Raw genomic sequence first — 20647 nt, 5'->3', positions numbered from 1 at the left:
AATCTCGTTAATAATTAACTCAGTTTGAAAACATCTTCGCGTAGTAATGTGCTACTAAGACTTGAGAATTCAGATCGATAGTGTGTAGGGTATTAATCGATTACATAAATTCATGTTTTTTTTTTTTTTGCTCTTCTTAATTCTTGCTTAGGAATTATGCAACAAGACAACGCTGAACAGGTTATTTTGGATCCCAAGCTTATAGCTAAACACTATTTGAGAACATGGTTTTTTCTCGATTTAATTTCATCGATACCGCTGGATTATATTTTTTTAATTTTTAATCAAGTACGTCTGAATGATTAACAGATCGCATGTCCTTAATAAAGATCATGAAATTGCAGGATTTTTCCGATTCCTTTCAAATACTTCATGCAGGACGTGCGCTGCGCATTTTACGCTTAGCAAAGCTTCTATCTTTAGTTAGACTGCTACGTTTGTCTCGTCTTGTGCGCTACGTCTCACAATGGGAGGAAGTTTACGTAAGTATTAAAAAATTAATGAAAATTTTTTATATTTCTTTCTCTTTCTCTTCCTCTCTCTATCTATTTGGCTCATGATATGCTGTTGGGTTTTTTTTTTTTTTTTTTTTTTTTTTTTTTTTTGTTATATTTCGTTTATGGTTTTTACTGTCTCTCTCTCTCTCTCTCTCTCTCTGTCTAATAATAAAAAACTTTCTCTACTTCCTCTACTATTATTACTACTACTACTGCTATTACAACTACAACTTTACTAAAATTTAAAGTGATTTCTTTACTTTAGAAATATTTCAAAGGAAATTACAAAAAAAAAAAATTTTTTTTTTTTTTTTTTAAATTATTTTTTTAATAAAGATTTTGCGTTGGATGATGGCAGACAATAAATAATTCTTCTATTTATGGTTTTCGTTCTTTTTTATTTTTATTATCAAGTTTTCATTTAATAGTTTTTCACTTTTTACCGATAATGTTATATTATTATATTAATATTTATATAAAATCTCTGCCTATGTCAAGTTACAGTTATTTAGTTTATTTCTATAAACATTTTCCTTTCTCTGTAGTTTTATGGTTTTCTCCAATTAAACAGCGACACAAAATCAATCATTACTTTACAAAACATTTAAACTTTTCCGTTTTTTTCAATTAAATTTATTTTCATTACATCATTGTAATGTTTATTATTATTACTATTATATAAGGAAGAGTGACCCAAGCATTTATTATTAACCGGTCAGTGTCTTACTTCCATTTTATATAAAGATCTCACTTGCATTTGCTACTAAGGAAAATTGTACTAATTAAGGTGTTAATTAAGAATAATTAGAAAATAGAATTGAACTGAAATCACGTTGACGGTAAATTATCCAAATTCTAGCGCTCTATTTAGTTGTTTTTATTTTTTTTCTTTTTTGTTTTTTTACAATTTATTGCTTCTAATTCAATTTATTAGTTAGTTAATGAATGATTTCCTCTCAAAGATGAGATCACATTTCGTTATATGATATTTTTGTAAGGAAATGTTTTCTTCTAATGAATACTTTTCTTAACAAATATTTTACTTATCTATGCAACGAGGGTCAAGAGAGAAAGTTTATGTTAATTATTTCATTATAAAGCCGACGATAGCTTAAAATAACCTACACTACCATACAAGTATTCATGTAACGATGTTTCAAACTGAGGCGTTATATGGGAAGGGGCCAAGAAAGTGTTTTGATCCGAATCATTTTCAATTGAGTTCGGCCATGGTGTATCAAATATAGTCATCCGATCTACAGGAAGAAAACCAGATAGACAGACGGGCAAATAAACTTAAATCGAAGAGGAAAGCGGTTAAAGGCTGGGTATGCGCTAAATAAATTTGGATATTTTACTCGAATTCAAACGATTTTCTCAACGAAAGATTAAAGGATAATTATAGGCTCAAATACTTTCAAGATTACTTTAGTATTTTTCCATTAGGGGTAGCGTTTCGAAAAGGGTACAGAAATGCCACGGAGTACTTTGTTTTCGATCATATGATGATTTTTACAATGATCAGATGGTCTTAGACCTTTGGTTTAATTGTTCTTGGACTTATTTTCATTAAATCATTGAATTTTACCTTTTCTAAACCAGATTTAAAGGAATGCAAGAGGTTATGAACTTTGATGTCTTTTTATACCTTAGAATACTTTTTCTAGGAAATCAATTAGACTTAATCATTTCATGACATTGGTTTTAAAGCTATGGTTAGTCGGTCCGGAAGGAAAATTTCATTGTGGCTGTGTTTGGTTCAAATTGTGAGAAGAGTTCTTGCTCGGTACGGAGTTACATTGCAACTCCGAGTACACTGCTCAGAGAAAGGCGAAGATTTTATGTAGGCCTCCGTATAACCAGAGAGAATGTAGAATATAGGCGTCTCCATTTGGCACTCAGAGACTAATCAACCTCGAGGCGCTCACAATGCAATTCATACGTCCATATACGTGTCTCAGTTTGGCACTCGATGACTAACCAGCCTAACCAGCCTCATTGCGCTGACGGTGACATCCTTACCTCAATATATATATATAGTACCGTCTGACACTCAATGACTAACCATTCTCGAGGAGTTGTATGTGCCATCCATATGTCCATATCCGAATCACCTTCTGGTGCCCAACGAAAAATTATCTTCAGACCTTTGAGTGTGCCACAGGGCACCATGTGAAATACAGAGAAAACCAGAGACATCTGTCCGTTAAGCTACTGTAACACTTTAATTTAATCGAATATTATGCAAAAGAACGTTAATCTCCCTTTATTATTTTCTGAAGTTGTTCAAATATCCTTTTATCTCCAAGTTTCCTTCCATTACTTAAAGCAAATGTTTAATTAAAAATTTTGAATTTTCAATTATGTAATTATAATTCTTAAGATAACCGTCAGATGACGGGAAAATAGAAAACTTGCAATTGAACGTTGAGATCAGATATACAGTCGAAGCTAATATCATTTACAATATAACGTAGTTAAGAGCATTCACGGTGGCGCATACTCTCTGAAAGCACTCTTTTCTTACTACACTTTTTCAAAACTACGCCATTCTTTATGATAATATATCGATGAAAAAATCGAGAAATCTCTTAACTTTATTTGTAAATGGTATCTCCGTCCTATCTAATTCGCTCTCACACAAAGTTATAATAATGTTATCATAACCATTAATAAAATTTGATCTTAAATTTTTCTTTCATATCTTCAAACAACAACAAAACATTGATAACAAAAACAGCAACAAAAACAAACAAATTTTAATAAAAATGGAAAAAACAAAAACAGTTAACAATGCCAAGCAAATCATATGAGACACAAAACTTTAAATGATGTAATTTTTTTTGTTTTTCATTATTTCCCCATTTTATACCATTTGCTGGCATACATGCATACAAATCACATAATTTCAAAATTTAATTCTTTATTTTAATTTTTAATGTGTAAAATATTGTATTTTAATTGAAAGAAAAATAAACTTTCTATCAGCTTTTTTTCAGTGTTAAAATTTAAACAAAAACTATAAAAAATATATTTTTACATTATTATTTGATGAATAGAATATCGATATTTAATTATGTTATTAAAAAAAAAAAAATTAATACCATATAAAAATAAAAAAAAAAAAAAAAAAAAAAAAAAAAAAAAATAAGAACACATTCTGCATAACTATAACAATAATTTCATAAACATAAAATTTAGCTGATCAGGGCTTAAATGATTATATATGTGGTTCTAGATTCTGCAGAATCTACAGAAAAAAAGTGCTGATCGAAGAGGGCGAATGCACAGAAAAGACAAAGATGGCTTAACAAAAAGCAACCTAATTTTAAAGGTAACCATAATTACAAAAAAAAAAAAAAAAAAAAATTTAAACGACAAACAAAAACCAATCAAAAAAAAAAAAAGGATTTACAATCATCATCAATTATGATATGAAATAACAACAACAATTTCTTATATCTTCATTTCTTTTTTAATTTTTTCTTTTTTCTAATTTTTCATGGTTTATTAAACTTATGATCGATTGATTGACTTAATTGAATGATTAATTGTTTAATTAATTTCAAGACATTTAAAATTTATTAGTACAATAATACATGAAAATGATTTTTATCAGAAAATTAAGCAAAAAATTTCATTTCGCGACAAATTCTTTTTTAAAGCAGATGAGTTTACTATGTACACTTTTTTTAACAATTAATTGTTGTACACACTAATCATTATCTAGTAAGGTAAGGGCGACCACTTTCCATCCTTAATATTCGATCAATTTGTTTTCTTTAAGACATCGGCTATCGAGAGTGACAAAAATCAATAGCGTGAAAAGTTGCAACCGGGCCTAAATGTTTTTGGGTTTCTATTAAATCATAGTTTAGTTAATCATGTTCGTAAGTTTACTGCATTCATAATCTGTTGGCAGCAAAGAGTCGAGAATGATCGCAGAAAAATACATCTATTCCGAAACCGAGGCCTTTCCGATTACATATAACTTTCCATTCATTAGCGAAAATCACGCAATCGATTTGATCATCTTAGTCAGCTTGGGAGCGCTATAGCGTATGGGGAGCACCAAGTTTAAAAATTCACTACTCGGCACCTGCCAAGGATTTATCAAAAACGCAAACGCAAATTAAAAGAAGGCTGACCATTATCTACACTATTCAAAACATCGTAATACAATTAGGTTTCGTACTTAGGCAAAACGGTGTTTTGAAAATTGCGAATCATAGATCGAACGCAAATATACAAGATGGACAGACGGACCTCAGGTCCTTTTTTGATGCGCACAAACTGAATGTACTCTTGCAACACGATCCAACAAGTTGAATGGTGAAAGGGCTTCAATCACTCATTCTGAATCGATTTAGGAAATAATTGCAAAAATTTAGAAATTAACGTTGATCCGATTGATGTAATAGAAGATGGATCGATTTCAAATCCTTCTTCGAGGTTAGTGGTGGCATTCCCTCTTACCATCCTTATCCCTAAGCATATGTCAGAAATTTCTTATTTGTATATGTTCAAATTATCAAAATTTCAAGTTTACCTAAGTTTCGCTATAGTTTCGATTTTTTTTCCATAACTTGCCTACAACTTTATCCCTTTTTACAAAATTGTGTAAAATTTCTTCTCGACTCTTGGAAATTTTAGAAAGACTTCAAATTGTCTGAGCTAAATGATTATTTTTTGCCTGTAATTTTTATATAGAGATATAGAGAGAGGAACCAGGTGAGCAGATTAAGTTGATAAAATATATAAAATGATATGTATTTTTGTAAATGAATATAGCGCAAAACACGATCAGTGGGTTTGCATCAACAGTCAACGCACATTTTGACATTTGAGTGCGTTATGCACGAGGCAATCGTAGTCATTGCGTTCAGCACTTGTAGCTTTATTATGAATCATTAGAAAGAATAGATTTTCGGTGCGAATAACATGTATTCGAATATTTAGAAATGTTGGAACTTCAATAGCTCAATCTCCTAAAAGCTCACCGTAACGAAGAGGGATAAAATGTACAATTTTCTTACTGTTAAATGAAAAATTTTTCGATCGTAAAATTGTTATGGAGCAACGTATTTAAGCCGTGATCACGTTTAGCCTTTACAGAGAACCATAGACCGGCCCCTAACATAATAACAATGGCTAAGGAAAATCTCATGATATTCAAGAGATTTTAAAACTCGACTAACACGTTGATCAGACCGTACCTCAAAATATAATTTCAGTGATTTGCTTACGAACGGTCATCTAATAGGCAATACTTATGTTGCCTACGGTTTCTAAGTGTTGCGTACGTGATTATTGCAACATACCTCTTGGCTAACAAAAATATGCCGATTCTCGTTCGCTTTAAAGAAGGATATGTCGTAATGCATATTTATTTTCTCCTTCTTTTATTATTTCAATTTTTGACTTCATTTAAACAAAAAAAAATTTGTGTTTTTTCTATCAATTCCCCATGAAAGGTTTTTTTGGATTTGATTTCAACAAAAAATGACAAAGAAAAAATTAACAACGCACCGCTTTATTTTCTGATTTCTTCAAAGCTTTTTAAAAATCTTGCTTAAACGTATTGAACACAAAAAAACAATTAACACTTTTACGCACATTCAACGATCAGACCCGAAATCACTGCTTAAGCAGTAAAACAGCAGAAACATTGCAACAATGCTCATTAAAAAAATTATATATTTAATCACAATCAAAGGATCAAAAAATTTTAAATACACTTAAAGAAAAGTGTACTTAAATCCAGATTTATCTCCATAAATTTCAAACTGATCCTTTGCTTATAATGTTTTTTATCCTTAAAATTTGTTCTTTTTTTCGTTGGTTGCTCTCTATTTACTTTTACTTGTTCGTTAATTTTGATCTTTCGCCTTTTGTTTCACACAGCTTTTTGTTTCTGTTTTCGTTCCAAAATGCTTCGCTTTACTTCGGTTGGTTCTTTTTTTTGAAAGTGTATTACATATGTTTTCCTTAACATCTTGTAAATATTCTTATTCTTATTCCTATTATTATTATTATTATTAGGAATGTTTTTCGAATTTATAATTATATATTTAAATGGCAAGAAGAAAAATGCTATGATTTCATCACTAAAATACAAACAATAATTATTGAATTATTGCTATTTTACGATATATTTTATGGTTTCTGCAAAAATGTCTTTTCTCAGCTTTTTATTGTCTTACTTTTCCTTTTTTTGATTTCTTTCGTTTTTTTTATTTCTTCACGTGCTAATCAATTTCAATCAATGTCAAATGTTCGAATGATATATTTGAGCAAAATTATTGCTTAAGATATTAAATGTTTGCTGGGTTTACACGTTAACTGTCAATTGCATCAACGACATAATTTTAATCAATGCTGGCAAGTCAGGTACATTCAGTGCCGTGAGATATCAGCTTTTGAAAAAATTAAACATGTAATAATACCAGTAATAACAATAAAACGGGAGAATCATAAAAATTGTGTTAATTTTAACGTTTACTTCATTTATTTACTGCGAACGCGGGAACTACACTCAGATTATGTGAGGAGGAATTGTTTTTCAAGTTCTAGGTATGAGAGTCAACTCAGTTAAGCTCCGTTTTTTTTTTATTTTTTAGGTTATTCAGAAATTTTTTTTAATACTTGCGGGCATTATGTCCACGGTCGTTAGAGCAGTCCGGAATAATCGACTAATGTTCGTCTTTTCATCGAGATTCGCACAATTCCTACTCCACGGCCTCAATTTACTTAAGAGGAGGGGGTCTCCATCTACATAGGAGCGTTATCGAGAAACGGTCACTTCTCTGGCAAACAAGTTACTCCAACATCACATATTTCAGCACAATTTACGGAAAGTGGAAGACTCTGTTAAAGCACAAGCAAGCATGCAATCACTCTGCCACTGACGTCGACAAAGGTACTTCTCAGGCGTTTCCTCCACGCCTCTTGTTCTTACTTATCCGTTTGAAGTGCTTCTTAAATAGTTACTCAAAAGTTTCAATAACAGCGATAAAGTTTCATTAAATTGCCCAACTCTGTCTTCACAAAACTTGTTTTCCTTCAAATTTATTGATTTCGTTTACTATTTAGTAGCTTCTTGTTTACAAAATTTTTACACCTTCGGTTATGTTAAATACATAGAACGTTTTTTTCATAGGACAGAAATTTTGGATCGATATCTTTAGAAATGTTTTATTAAATTTCGAAGCGCAACGAATGTTTAATTTTTAATATACCAATTACGACTTACGTTTTCTGCAAAAGGCAAATGGTCGTCAAAAGCACAGGTCAAGCTTATATTTCAAAGTTTCTTTCCAAAATATTTCTCCTTTTGCTCGGCCAAGCATTGTTAATCTGATATAACTTCAAACCTAGCAAAGGAACTATCAAATGGATTTTCCTTGTATTTTTACGTAGACTCAGTGGCAGACTCTTCCAATTCGTCTTTTAATTCGAGATTATTGCCAGCTTTGATTGCAGTGTTAAGGTTAGTTAACAAAATATTAATCGGTTGTGAATACAGTGGCGGTCATTAGCTTAAAATATTCGTACAATTCTTTGCCTAATCGTTGTTGGTACGCACCGTTAAGTTGCTTGGTTCTTTTTATCTATTGCCGTTATAGAGATCGAAGCTCTACTAATACAGACATTAAATCATCATAAATAATGTTATTCAAAAGGATCAAAATCTGGAGAATGCAGCGGGAAGAGATGAGTTGATGATAGCATATACTACTGCAGTGCTGCTAAAGTTTCTTGGGCGGAGATTGCAATAGAATCACGCTGAAAAGTGACGTTACACTATTATGTTGCTAGTTTGTTTGCTTTGCATTATACGCTTTGTAGTACGACTTGTAGTTCTCTTTTCATTATCAGTTACGATATAGCAGAATTTTGCTTCGATTTGAACAGAAACTGTAATGCTCCTAGCGAAAGGCATTTTTCGCCATACATTTACAAGAAAATAATGAACACTTCTGTTAGATAGCTTCTATAAAGATGTAAGCCAGAAAATGGTTGTAGTTCGCGACGAAATGTTTCAGTAGTATTCGGTATGGTATAGTACTAATTGATCATTTAAACAGCTTTCGCAAGCAAACTCATTGATGTTTAGTACCGGACATCCAAAAAGGAGACACTTATTTTGAAATTATTCTAATGAATGAATGTCTAATTACAACATCAGTTCACAGATTGCAGGATTGTCATTACACTACATAGGTTACCGGCTGCAGGTATATATAAGGGAACTAGGAGTTGAACGGTCATTGCCAAAACTGAGATCACTTTGCACTGTCTACATCTTATTTATTTGTTTATTTATTGACACTTACGTAACCGCGAAGCCATTAAGGCCTAATACAATTGATTAAAATTTCGACCATAGGTGCAATAATAATGTACAACAAAAAAAAATGTTATTAACTCATCCAAGAAAGAAGAAAAAAAGTTGAAGGAGAACAGAAAAAAATAAAAGAAAGAGGAAAGAAGAAGGAAACTAGACTAGTATGAAAGGAAATAACGCGTACCACAACCACAATTTCATCCCAATAATAAGCAATTTAAAATAATTAGCCAATAATTAGCTAACCGCGTCTTTAGTGGCGAACCTTATAGCCTACGTTTGTAGGTGAAATAAGAGCATCTAAATTATCGCAACTGCCTAGGTAGGGACTCCCTATAACTCTTGCCTGAAAGGATTTGGCCAAAGACGACGTAAACCCAGGAATTAACAGAAGGTTATTGCGAACTGACTTACTAAAAGAAGAAGAGGTTAAAAAGCTTCTTCGTTTCCTGTCGTACGATAACTTTGTAACGGTTAAAGAAAGGTTTAAGTTTAATAAAATTGACGAAAGAATTCTCTAGAAACCGTACTACATTACCTGAGATATGGTCATACCGTCTCAAGGAGAATAAATATTTAACTATATGATTGCATAATAGTCTTAATTTCCTCAGATTTGAAATATTCTTGGAACTATAAACTTCTAGGCAATATATTATAAGTGGCATAACTAAAGCTTTGATCATTCTAATTTTGATTTGAATGGACTTATAGACATTCGAAGAATAAAACTTTCTAGAGAGGAAATTTACCCGAGCCCGCAGGGTATTTATGTGTGCATCAAAGCATAACTTACTATCGATAATCACCCCCAGGCATGTCAAGCTATTTACAAGTTCAATATTGGCACTTTCTTTAAGCAAGTTTTAGATGCACATTGATGAGCCGATGCTCGAAATGTTTTAGCCTAATTCACCTCAAGCTTGTTCGCACCCACCTAACGGGAATTGCAATCAAAATAGTAGCTAAAGATAGCTTGATATTCTTCTAAATTATCAAGACCTGGAATTTGAGAGGCAAATGACTGGCCATTTTTCCTGATAGAAATGATATTAGCAGATTTCCACGCCGAAGGAAACTTGGATGTAATAAGAATGTGGTTAATAATATCTAATATATGTGGGCATTAATTCAGGGCTAAATCCATTTCAAGAACCTAAGAGAGGAACCATCCACTTGGTGCTTAATTTATTGCTGCACCTGCACTTTATACTTCAGCATTCTTGAAGACAATTTGCCTTAATTCACGCAACAACTGTCGGTATTGTTTGAACGTTAGCAAGTTAGCAAGTGCGCATCCCTAGGCTTCGTAGAATTGTCTCCCTCAGTGCCACCCCCCTGCTAAGGGTGGGAAGCACCTGTTCCAAGGACGGCGCTTACTCGTCCTGTTATGCGCCCTTTCCAGCCGCCCCTTCTCCTCTGCCGGTCTTGGTCGAGGACTGCTTATTGGTTATTCGCAGCTAACCTACTGATTTACCTTTGGGTACACGCAAGCCAATCACAATCCGCCACCTGTGACCCCCACAGTAGCCTGAGCTTAGCCCTGTGTCTAATAACATATTTAGCTTCATTCGTTTGTACAGAATAGGTCCTTCAATTGTCATTCCGTAATACGCCTCGTAAGCTAGTTTACGCAGAAAAAGATGAAATTTGATTTCACTACAATTAAACCAAGAATCATAGTTTGCGTCTCATGAATTAGATCCACGTTGCTATCCAAAATATTGATGTAATCATCCACATCTGAAGTATTGTATATACAATTAAAGTCACATTCGGCAATTCTGGATGCCAGTGCCCGAGTACACACTCTATTATAATCAGAAAATTCCGCATATAAGTCCACCTCACGCAAGCAACTATTAAGAGGCACATAAATGAAGGTATAGTGAGAGATACCCGCCAAGTGGAATTTCCCAGAAGCTGATAGCTCTATTTTAGTAATTAAACAATAGCCAAAAAGAAAAGTAGAGCGGCACTTCACATCAAAATGTGTAGGGAGCGAATTGTGAATAGACGACGTATTTAGCCGATGACAGAACGTGAACGTGAAGGGGGATTTTGCAGAGTTAAATAAATTGCAATTGATGTCACCCATGACAAGAGAAGAAGCGGATTTCATTCACTGACCGCGCATTCAAGGGATTAGACATCGGTATGTAGTTAGGTATATGATTCAATAGTTATATCGCATACTCGTGAGGAAAAGTTATTTCTAATTGATTAATATATTCAGTGCTGGTCTCTACTCTATTCTATCCTTCCTACGGCCACCCCGCAGTCGTTATATACACGTATATATCACATAAACATTAATATAGCTGTGTACATATATATATATATATATATTTAGATGGGTAGGGCGTTGTTGCTTAAGACTATTTAATCTTGATACGCAATAATCCATGGAAGTGAATATCCTCTTGGATGTCTGGTATTAAGTAAGCTTTCCTTCTTACAACTGCTTAAATGAATCGATCGGTCTTTAGTACATATAGCTTGCTTCTTTGCTTTTCTTTTTATCTTTATTAAATATTATATTATTTATTATTATTTCGTATGAGTACTCTTTCTCTCACTCCCTTTCTTTTATCTCTTATTCCTCAGCTCTTTAGATCTCTAAATTAAAAAATTTAAAAAATAAATAAATGAATGAATTTATTGCCCTATAGAAGGAAAAAAAAAGAAGACAAAGAAATGTAAAATACTTAAAGAATGGTTACTTTTTTTTTGCTTAACACTATTATATAAAAAGTATATATATATATATATTTAAATATTTATATATAGCTTTTGAAAAACAAGTAAATGCTTTTTCTTAAGTTCGAGTTTTGCTTTTTTGGCGCTTGCAATAAATTGAAATTAATGCGAAACCGTGTAAAATTAATGAATGAAACGAATAAAAAAAGTAAATGCTTTATTAGGTAGAAAATGGCGTCTGAGGTAAATAAGGAAAGCCTCTATATCTATTTTCTCTTCCCCCCTCTCTATCATTCTCTCCATCTCATTCTCTAAGAAATCTCGATCCTGTAGATAAAAAAAAAAAAAAGAAGAAATTCGATACCTTTAGACGCCATTTAGCGAACTTACTTTGCTTCCACTTATAAAGCGTCTTTTATTAGAGTGCAACTATTAAAATTTTATTTAGAAATTGTTTGTTGTGTACAAACCAAAAAAAAAAAATGTTAAAAACCCTCTTGCAAAGTAAAAAGTAATTGAAATGAAAAAAAAAAAGTAAATAAATAAAAACGTACACCAAAAAAATATATGAAATATTATAGATTGTGCAGAATCGATGAATTTACGTTAATTAATTTTCATTAATAATGTTCTAGTATATAAAGTATATACATATTTACATATAATTATTTATTTTTTTCTATTATCATTATTATTATTATTATTATTAATCGGGACTAGTTGCGCCCTTAATGTGTGAATATGTTCATATGTTTGTAGCAATGCTGTGTTTGACTATATTTAAGACGTTTTGAGTTTCTTTTGATTCTTTAATTACTTTCACTTATTATTTCTCTTTTACTTTTTACAATAATTTCTCTTGTCTATATCATTTAGATTGTGAGAATGTTTGTATGTTTGCGTAGTGTACTGAGCGGTTTTTGCAATTTTAGAGCTGAATCGCATCTGATTTACACAAGGGTCATAATGAGAGTTGGAAGTCAAGGAATAACAAAACTGTATGATACGCGAAAAGATGAGGCATTCACTTCCTAAACAATGCCCGCGCGGACTTTAGGTATAAAGAAGTGGGAAAACTGGACCCAATTTTAACGCTTTGCGATGAGTTGAATGTATAAAAATGGCTCAGTTTATTTGTCTCATTGGAACGTTCGGAGGATAAGTGCAGCCGCACAAGAGTGCATAAGAATGGGATTACTAGAAAATGCTGAGCCTTTGGAAATCACAACCAAACATGCATTTATTATTAGCGTGTTACTTATGTACAATGTCAATGGGTCAGCTACGGTCCATTTTCTGATAACGCCTTCATTTTCAACCGTTCATTTACTAACGTGTCTTTTACAGACACGTCCATCGAAATTTATGTGAAGCCTTTTAAGATGTTTTTCTTTCGCCGGCAACGTAGTCCGCGATTATCTAGACTTGGGCCAGATCATGAATCAACTCGAAAAAAGTCGAGTAACAGCCTTTGCTTTGATCAGAATCTTTAATTTTGAACTGCAGTCGTGTCAATTTCGCAGCCATAAAACACAACACTGGTTCCAGTGGTAGGTTCACCAATACCTCAATGCTCGCTTTAATCCATTCTTTGTCTCTATAAAAATTCCAGTCATCTTTGCATAGATATAAGCGCACTTACATGACTTCATCCGCCTAGCTGTTCTAACTAAATAATTTTCGTTTAGTATAGGACTGCCACCCATTTCTGGCCATATTTTTTTACACTCTTCGACTACAAAACATTCCATATAGCCGTTGCGTTTTGTGCAAGCGACGTAGAAAACGGCTCCATAGTACTTAGTAACGTTGTCAGACAATGGAAATACTCTGGCGGTTACATTTTCTTTTCTTTTAGAAGAAAAGTTATGATGAATTTCAAGAGCAACGAAATTACACGATCCAAGTTTATTTTTTTCCCCAATTTAATCAACGTACATCTAAAATAAGTTTCAATAGTTAGTTCATCGCGAATTGTCTTATCTTTCCGCTCTATTACATTTTCAGCACCAGTACCCAGCAGACAAGTCGTAAGTGAGTGCGCACAATCCTTTGTCCATATTCCAACGCTTTATGATTAAATTATCCGGCATGGTGGAAATTTCGCCTTTTTTTCGGGCAAAGAATCTTGCATACCCACCCGTTTGCTTTTCGCCTTCTACTCTCCAAGTTGTTTCATTTAATACCCATATCGCTGGTACTATTAAGAAAAAATTAATCCCTGTGTCTTCCATATTAATTTTCAAATTAACACGTTTTACTAAGCATTAATCCTCAAAAAAGTAAAAAAAAATTTAAATTAATTATTCGTAACTTTGTGTGGATACAACCGATTGATTCCATCTTTGGACCTAGCAGGTCAAGTGTCTCGTAAAGCAAATGTGGGAAGTTTCAGCCCTCTAGCTTTAATAATTTCCGGCTAACGAGAAAAAATCCAAATAATTTGATTGAAAAAAAACTGATTTGTGTTCAGTTTACACTCCATTGCGTGCTTATGCTCCGACCAATTTGATCCATTTTCAATACTAAGCTGCGTGCAGAAGTTTCGAACGCTTCTATCAAATTTGAAGTCAATATCTTCATTTTTGCGGTCACGAGAGTGCCAACAACACACACCACCACAGACGGGCGGACATGGCTACATCAACTCACAATTTCACGCTGATCAAGAATATATATATATATATATATATGTATATTATAGAATCTCTGAAGCTACCTTTTGGGTGTTACATATATTTTGGAAAAAACCAAAATGAGTATAATCCCATCTTATCGTGGTGGGTATAAAAAGTGATTACTATAGACTCGCTTGATATGAATTGATAGGTGTGAATACTCAATCAATTTTTGTAGTGTGACCAAGGCATTGAACTTTTTTAACAGAACGCTTTTGCATTAAGCATTTGAATCGCATTTAAACCGGAGAAAATGAATTAAAGTTTTTTTGCAGACAAAAGTTGAGACCAAGCATATATAATTCCACGCGCAGTTTCTACCATTCCTCCCTCCGATCGGCTTGCAGCTACATTACTCGCCAGTGTAGTTGAGGAAAAACAAAAGTTTGCAATATTTTACTTACTCTGATCAAAGTCTTCACTTAGTTATGCCCATTCTCATTTCGAAGGTTTAGACGACTCTAGAAATCATTTGTCTGCTAAAGGTGGCAAGCTACAGTTGTTTATGGATTTTTCATGTAATTGTGTGTAAATCGTGGGATTCCGTCTATCAACTTGTTTACCAAAAAGTGTTTATTTTAAATTTCAGATTTCAAATTTGAATCAAAAACGTTTTCGGAGCAAGTCTTATAGACGAACGTAACTCCCATCAAAAGTGTGTACATTTTGAGAAGAATCTCAAGCGTACGGACGCTACAAAGGGAAGGGCGAGGCAAAGCCGGTCATCGAAGAAGTTTATACTCGTTGTTTTTATTTTAGAGTATTATATGGAGTTTATAGTTTTGCTTGCTCGTGGTTTTTAACATATATCTCTTTACAAGCAGCAATAGCGATCTTCAAAAGAGGGACACGATTTTAAATCGCGATTAAATTTAGTATTGTATCAAGAAGTTGGGCTTTATCGCTACATTAGACTGCACTATAATTGAAATTAGGCTTAGAATTAACTAAATGTCGAAAATTTTTAAAGATACATTCGTTCTGGCTTTCTCATTTCGAGAAGTGTACTGGAAGACTTATTTGTTTTGAGTTAGTGCGGAAGAGCGTAGGGTCGTCGTACATCATGAAAATTCTTTAATTTTGGAAGGGAGTGTTAAAGCTTCACCAAGCGAACAGAGCTTAGTTTTATTTTCAACGATGTTATTAAACATGCATTCATGCCGGCTTGAAAGACAAGGTTCAACGTGGGGCCTAACACACTTCAATTCTTTAATTGAGTAAGTACTAACTGAGGGAACTAAGTTAAAGACATCTCTGCTCTGGGCATAACAATAATGTCAATGTTTCGCCCCCTTCCGAGAAACAGATTAGAGATCGTTAAGGGTTGACTTGGCCCGCGGCTTTGTTTAAATTAATTAATTTGTACCACCTATTTTGATTTGCTAAGTCGAATCGTTTTCGCTATTTAAACAGAGGCTTGTATCGCAAAATCCTACTAATTTTCTAAAATTCATTGTGAATATTTTTGCGGCCCGTTAACCTTCCACTTCATTCAAATCTTTCGCATTGACTTAGTATACTACGCTTTTCATCAATTTTTGTCGAAAATTAGCAAATTTTTTGGAACAGGGTGTTAGGTGAGGGATGGTTATCAACACTTGGTCCATTTTCGAAACGTTTCGTTCTTCCAAATACTCTTTGGATTGTGATATATGTGTGTAATACATTTTTTTTCGTAAAAGGTGGGGAGATATAAATATGTTTTTTTTTTTGCGAGAAAGCTAATCAGGACTAAAGCGGGAGGCGGACCATTCCAATTACTTTAACACAGTTATCCATATAAAGACGTTTCAAAATAAAGTTATGTAGGAGGCGGTCGAAAAAGTGGTCCGATAGAAACCATTTTCAAACACCACACACCAAAACACCTTAGGAAGTCAATTGACTTTTCAAAAATTACGACCTATAGATTGAACAGAAGCAAAGAAGAGAGACAGTCCCACAACCGTATTCTTGATCGGCATAAGTTGACCTACCTCATGGCCTTCAGAATGTTGCTTATATACACGTAACATTTATAAACTATTTTCTGGTAAACCTCATTAAAGAAAAACCATTATTTTCGAAAAATATATAAAAATGGCAACACTGGAGCTATTTTTGCTTGTCTCGACTTCAATCCCAATCTAAAAAAAACGTACTTAAGCCGAATGTCTTTACCTAGAAAATCACATAGTTAAAATTTTTTGGCCAAAACAAAGACAATCTTTTGTGAATAATAGACGTTTAAATCTTTACGGAAAACATAATATCAATACAATATTTAATGTTTTTTTGAAATGGCTATACTTTCTGTAAAAAGAAAACAGAGCCTATAACAGAGCCTCAGATGTTAGTGCTCATCCTACTGTAGTTCTGGAATTTATTTCTTTAATCTCAGGAAATTTTAATAGTAATAATAATAATAAATAAATCCTCGAAAATTGGCCACGAGGTGTTTTGGAATTTGTTGTCTAAAAATTTCAAAAGAAAGGGATGGAAATTGAAAGAATTGCTATGTGGGAAAGGGCATTTAAAGTCTAAAATATCTTTGCAATTCCAATTGAGTCAAGAGAGTTGAATCCTAATATTCAAGCGGACGAAACCAGAACCATTTCAATTACAAATTCATCGAAATAATTTGTAAATAGATCTCCTAAACTATCCTAAAAATCACAATTCAGAAACGTAAAATCACATTAATCTGCCATTCCAGAATCGTAAAGGCGGCCCTCCACGTGCAAATACTCTTTCTTAATCCCCTTCATCGACGTTAAAATCTCACCTTTTACACTTCACAAGCAGTAAAGTTGCAGCGGACATGAAAATGCGTAAAGCTATAATTAAATTCATAACCAATTCTAAGAACGTTATTCCAAACTTTTAATTTCTGGGCAGAAGCATTGACAGCTTTCGAAATAGTCGTAATGAAGTAGCGCTATCCTATTTCTGTTTGGGAATGTTCCTGAATGATCAGAAGTACTTTGTGAGGATAATTGCATTGGAGGAGTTAGAAATCATTGAGCAAGACATTAGAGTGACCCTTTTCAGCAGAGACTCATGTAACCTAAGCAGTCTTTTCTGAGCGCTTAGGCATAAAACCCGAGTTTCAAAGGGAAAATTTCTTTCAGACAACGAGTTTTTTTCTGCCTGAGGGAGACAATTTCTAAAAAATTTACAAAGGCCTCACTTTTCATGCACATACAATATGCATTCGAATTGACATGCTTAAAAAAAATCTACCCATGGTCAAGAAATGTGGAAAACGTTTATGCGTTTATAAGGTTATATAGAAATGACAGCTCTGTATAAATAAATATTCCCTCCCATAGCACTTCTATTTCTCTTCCACTTTCTATCTATCTATTTCTCTCTCTCTCTCTCTCTCTCTCTCCATTCCCGAGCAATCTTTCCTTCTCTCCTCTGTCGTTTGCTCCATGTCACTACCACTACATACAGATAGATGAGGATATTCCAGCAATGCCTGAGAATGGTCTGTACGCGATACCACTCATGCGAAACTTGATGCAAAAAGTCTTTTTCAGACGTCTATACACAGACACAGGGAACTAGCTGAGTGCATTTCGTAATACTCATTCGCACCTGAATGTAGTTTTACAACTTTCAGTTGTACATATATGTATATGTATATATATATATATAATCTCTACAAGCATTATTCCTCTATAAGCTTTGAAGTTTCATTCCCAACATTTTTCTCCCCTCCTCTCAGTCTTTCTTTGGGTTCGAATTCACCCAAATTTATAATTAACTAATATATTAAAGTCAATACTTTTTCGACTACCTAAGTTCCATTTATGTGTGTGCCTAGATACTTACACACTTATTTGAACGGTTAGAGAAATTTATGTTTCTTTTTTTTTTTTGCGTTGCTCCCTTCCATGCAATTAATTGGGTTCACTTTTGTTTGTTATCAATGCGGTAAATATTTAGATGATGTATTCATTTGTTCATATGCATGTCATCACAATCTAAATTAAATCAATTATTTACATACATCGCGCGTTACAAAATTGACAAATTGATTACGTTTTCTTTCCGAATAGTGTAAAGTGATTGAGACTGATGACAGCATTATTATAATTTCTTTTTTTTTTTTTTTTGTTTTAATTATTTTCGAGAGATTTTCAAATCATGTTTTTTTCTTTTGTTCGCAAATTTTTAAACGCGATTACTGTCAAGAATATAATCATGATATAGAAATTTATAAAAAAAAAATTCGATAAATTTTTGTTTTTGAAAAGAAACGAATTTAAGAGGAATAATAAAAATTAATCGTTGTTTAGTCAGCGAATTGGCACGTGAATGAAGTTCTCGATTCTTTTGCATCGTTTCGTGGGCCGCTTTTTAAATCTTTGTAAACGATCACTCGACTTTTCGGCTTTTCGCCTTCAAAATCTTTCGCCAAAAGTGTTGGTTTCTTCTTCTTGTCGCTATCAATTTTTGCCGGAAATTCTTGTTTTTTTTCACTTTTTATTGTTCCCACAACTGTCCTCTGCCTGCAATTCCAAAACTTTTCTACAAAAAAGCGTAATTCCAGTGTGAAACATAGATCTTAAAAGCGTATTTAGGAAGCAAGGCTTTCTGGCACTCTAAGAAACAAAGTACATCCGATGTCTTAATTCCGAGTGCTATTTACGCGGATGAGAATTGTTCCCTCTTGTTTAGAAAAATTTCTATCCAAATTAATGATGCCGGAGAAGCGTCAAAGGGTCCCATAGGTGTTCTTACCTTTCCTTCTATTATTCTCTGATTTAAATAAAACTCCTACCAATTCTCATTTCAATAATCGAATCTCTCATAAATTAAACGTTTACGTAGTTAGACAAATTTCATATTTAGGAGCCTATCGTCGCCTAAAATGCTCCATTGTCGATGGTCGCCGTACGGTAAGGCTTGTCGTTGCCCTGATTAATACCAATTCAGCAACAGTCGCGTGGGATTTTATCGGATGGACATGGATTTTATTTTATCTCTACGTCTTACGTCTTCTTCTTCTCTTAGGGTCGGATTTGCACTGCCAATCGAAGGTGTTCCCGCCTCTCTTCGTAGAGGCGATTCATTATTGGCCAGTGTCGTGCTGCCGCCTTTACGGAACATTAAACATCGAATTAGGTAAATAACTAAACAACTGCACTTAAGTACTATAGGAATATAATATGTAGGCAGAATAATGGTCTACGTAACTAAAAAACTATACTCGAGTGAAATAAACAATATACTACTATATACAGATAGAAGGAGCGTCTTAAAATATGTGTAAGACTAAGACGACCAAAGTCACCTTTGGTCCTTACTGCATTCATACATTTAGCCGATCGTTTGTGGATAATATTTTCTTAAGCATTGCGAAGAACGCAAATATGAATAAATCTGCCCCTCACTTACCTTGATGAGATCGATATGTTAGCATACTTGATGGGCACTTCGTAATCTAGAAAATTATGAAAAGCTCTCATTATTTTAAGAAATTCCGAACTAAATAGTAATCACGAGTGAATGACAATTTCAAATAAGTTCCCCTTGCTTCCAACGGATAGAACGAAACAGAAAGTGAAAGTTCCCCTCGTACTTTGAGTAAAGTTTGAACGAGTGATTAAGTGATTGATTGCTGAATGATTGAAAAAAGTTTTCTTTTTTTTTTTGTCCATGAAGGGAAATAAGTTGACCTCGTCGTATAAGAAAAAGAAAAAAAAATGTTGTAAAAAATCCATGGATGGCATGCAAGAGCAATTAAAAGTATTTAGCATTTGTTTACATAATGCTGGCAAGTGTTTATGGTTTTTGTATGAATTTTGTTATGTTGTTGTTGTTTTTGTTTTTAATGATTTGTTGTTGCTTTATAAAGTAGTTGTAAGTTTGTTTCTCATTCAAATTTAGTTAACAAAATTTGTTTGTTATGTGTTACATTTGTATTAGTGTTGTTTTAGACACACTAATAAACACATAAACACACACTCATACTCACATTCATAGCCCTACATAAACACGCTAATGTTGACGTTAAACGTTAGTTCAAAAAATTTTACAAAAATGTGTTTTGTTTTATACACCAAAAAAAAAAAAGAAATAAAAACAAAAAAAAAATAAATAAAAAACTAAAAATAATAAAAAATTCTGTTGGTTGGGTTTTGAAAATTTTCACAATTTTTCCTGAAATTTTTATTTTTCCTTTTTATTTTTCTTCTCTACAAAAAAAAAAAAAAACAACAAAAAAAACAAAAAAAAAAGGAAAAAATAAAAAGTAAAATTACCTTTTGCGTATGTGTTTTTGTTTCGGTTCTGTTCTTAATTTTATTTTTTCGGTTTTGCGATATGCGTTAATTTACAACAACAATATCAATTAAATTGAATATATGCACCATTGAACGAATATGAATTTCAGTTTCTTAATATGGCCTCGGTGTTTATGAGAATCTTCAATT

General features: G+C 33.0%; 1 protein-coding gene across 1 annotated transcript in view; it reads left to right on the top strand.

The window, feature by feature from the left end:
- LOC119635852 (homeobox protein 13) overlaps positions 1-20646 on the top strand; it is a gene marked incomplete at its 3' end in the record, with an annotated part of 80247 nt that extends 59601 nt beyond the window's left edge. Inside the window, exons 7-10 of the mRNA XM_038030865.1 lie at positions 152-288; positions 345-482; positions 3736-3831; positions 20608-20646. Of these exons, the coding sequence (XP_037886793.1) occupies positions 152-288; positions 345-482; positions 3736-3831; positions 20608-20646 (410 nt within the window). The remainder of the gene's footprint in view (positions 1-151; positions 289-344; positions 483-3735; positions 3832-20607) is intronic.
- Position 20647: the final 1 nt, after the last annotated feature.

Source organism: Glossina fuscipes, unplaced genomic scaffold, assembly GCF_014805625.2.
Source record: "Glossina fuscipes isolate IAEA_lab_2018 unplaced genomic scaffold, Yale_Gfus_2 27, whole genome shotgun sequence".
In the NCBI taxonomy this organism is placed as follows: domain Eukaryota; kingdom Metazoa; phylum Arthropoda; class Insecta; order Diptera; family Glossinidae; genus Glossina; species Glossina fuscipes.
This window is presented reverse-complemented; position numbering and strand designations above follow the sequence as displayed.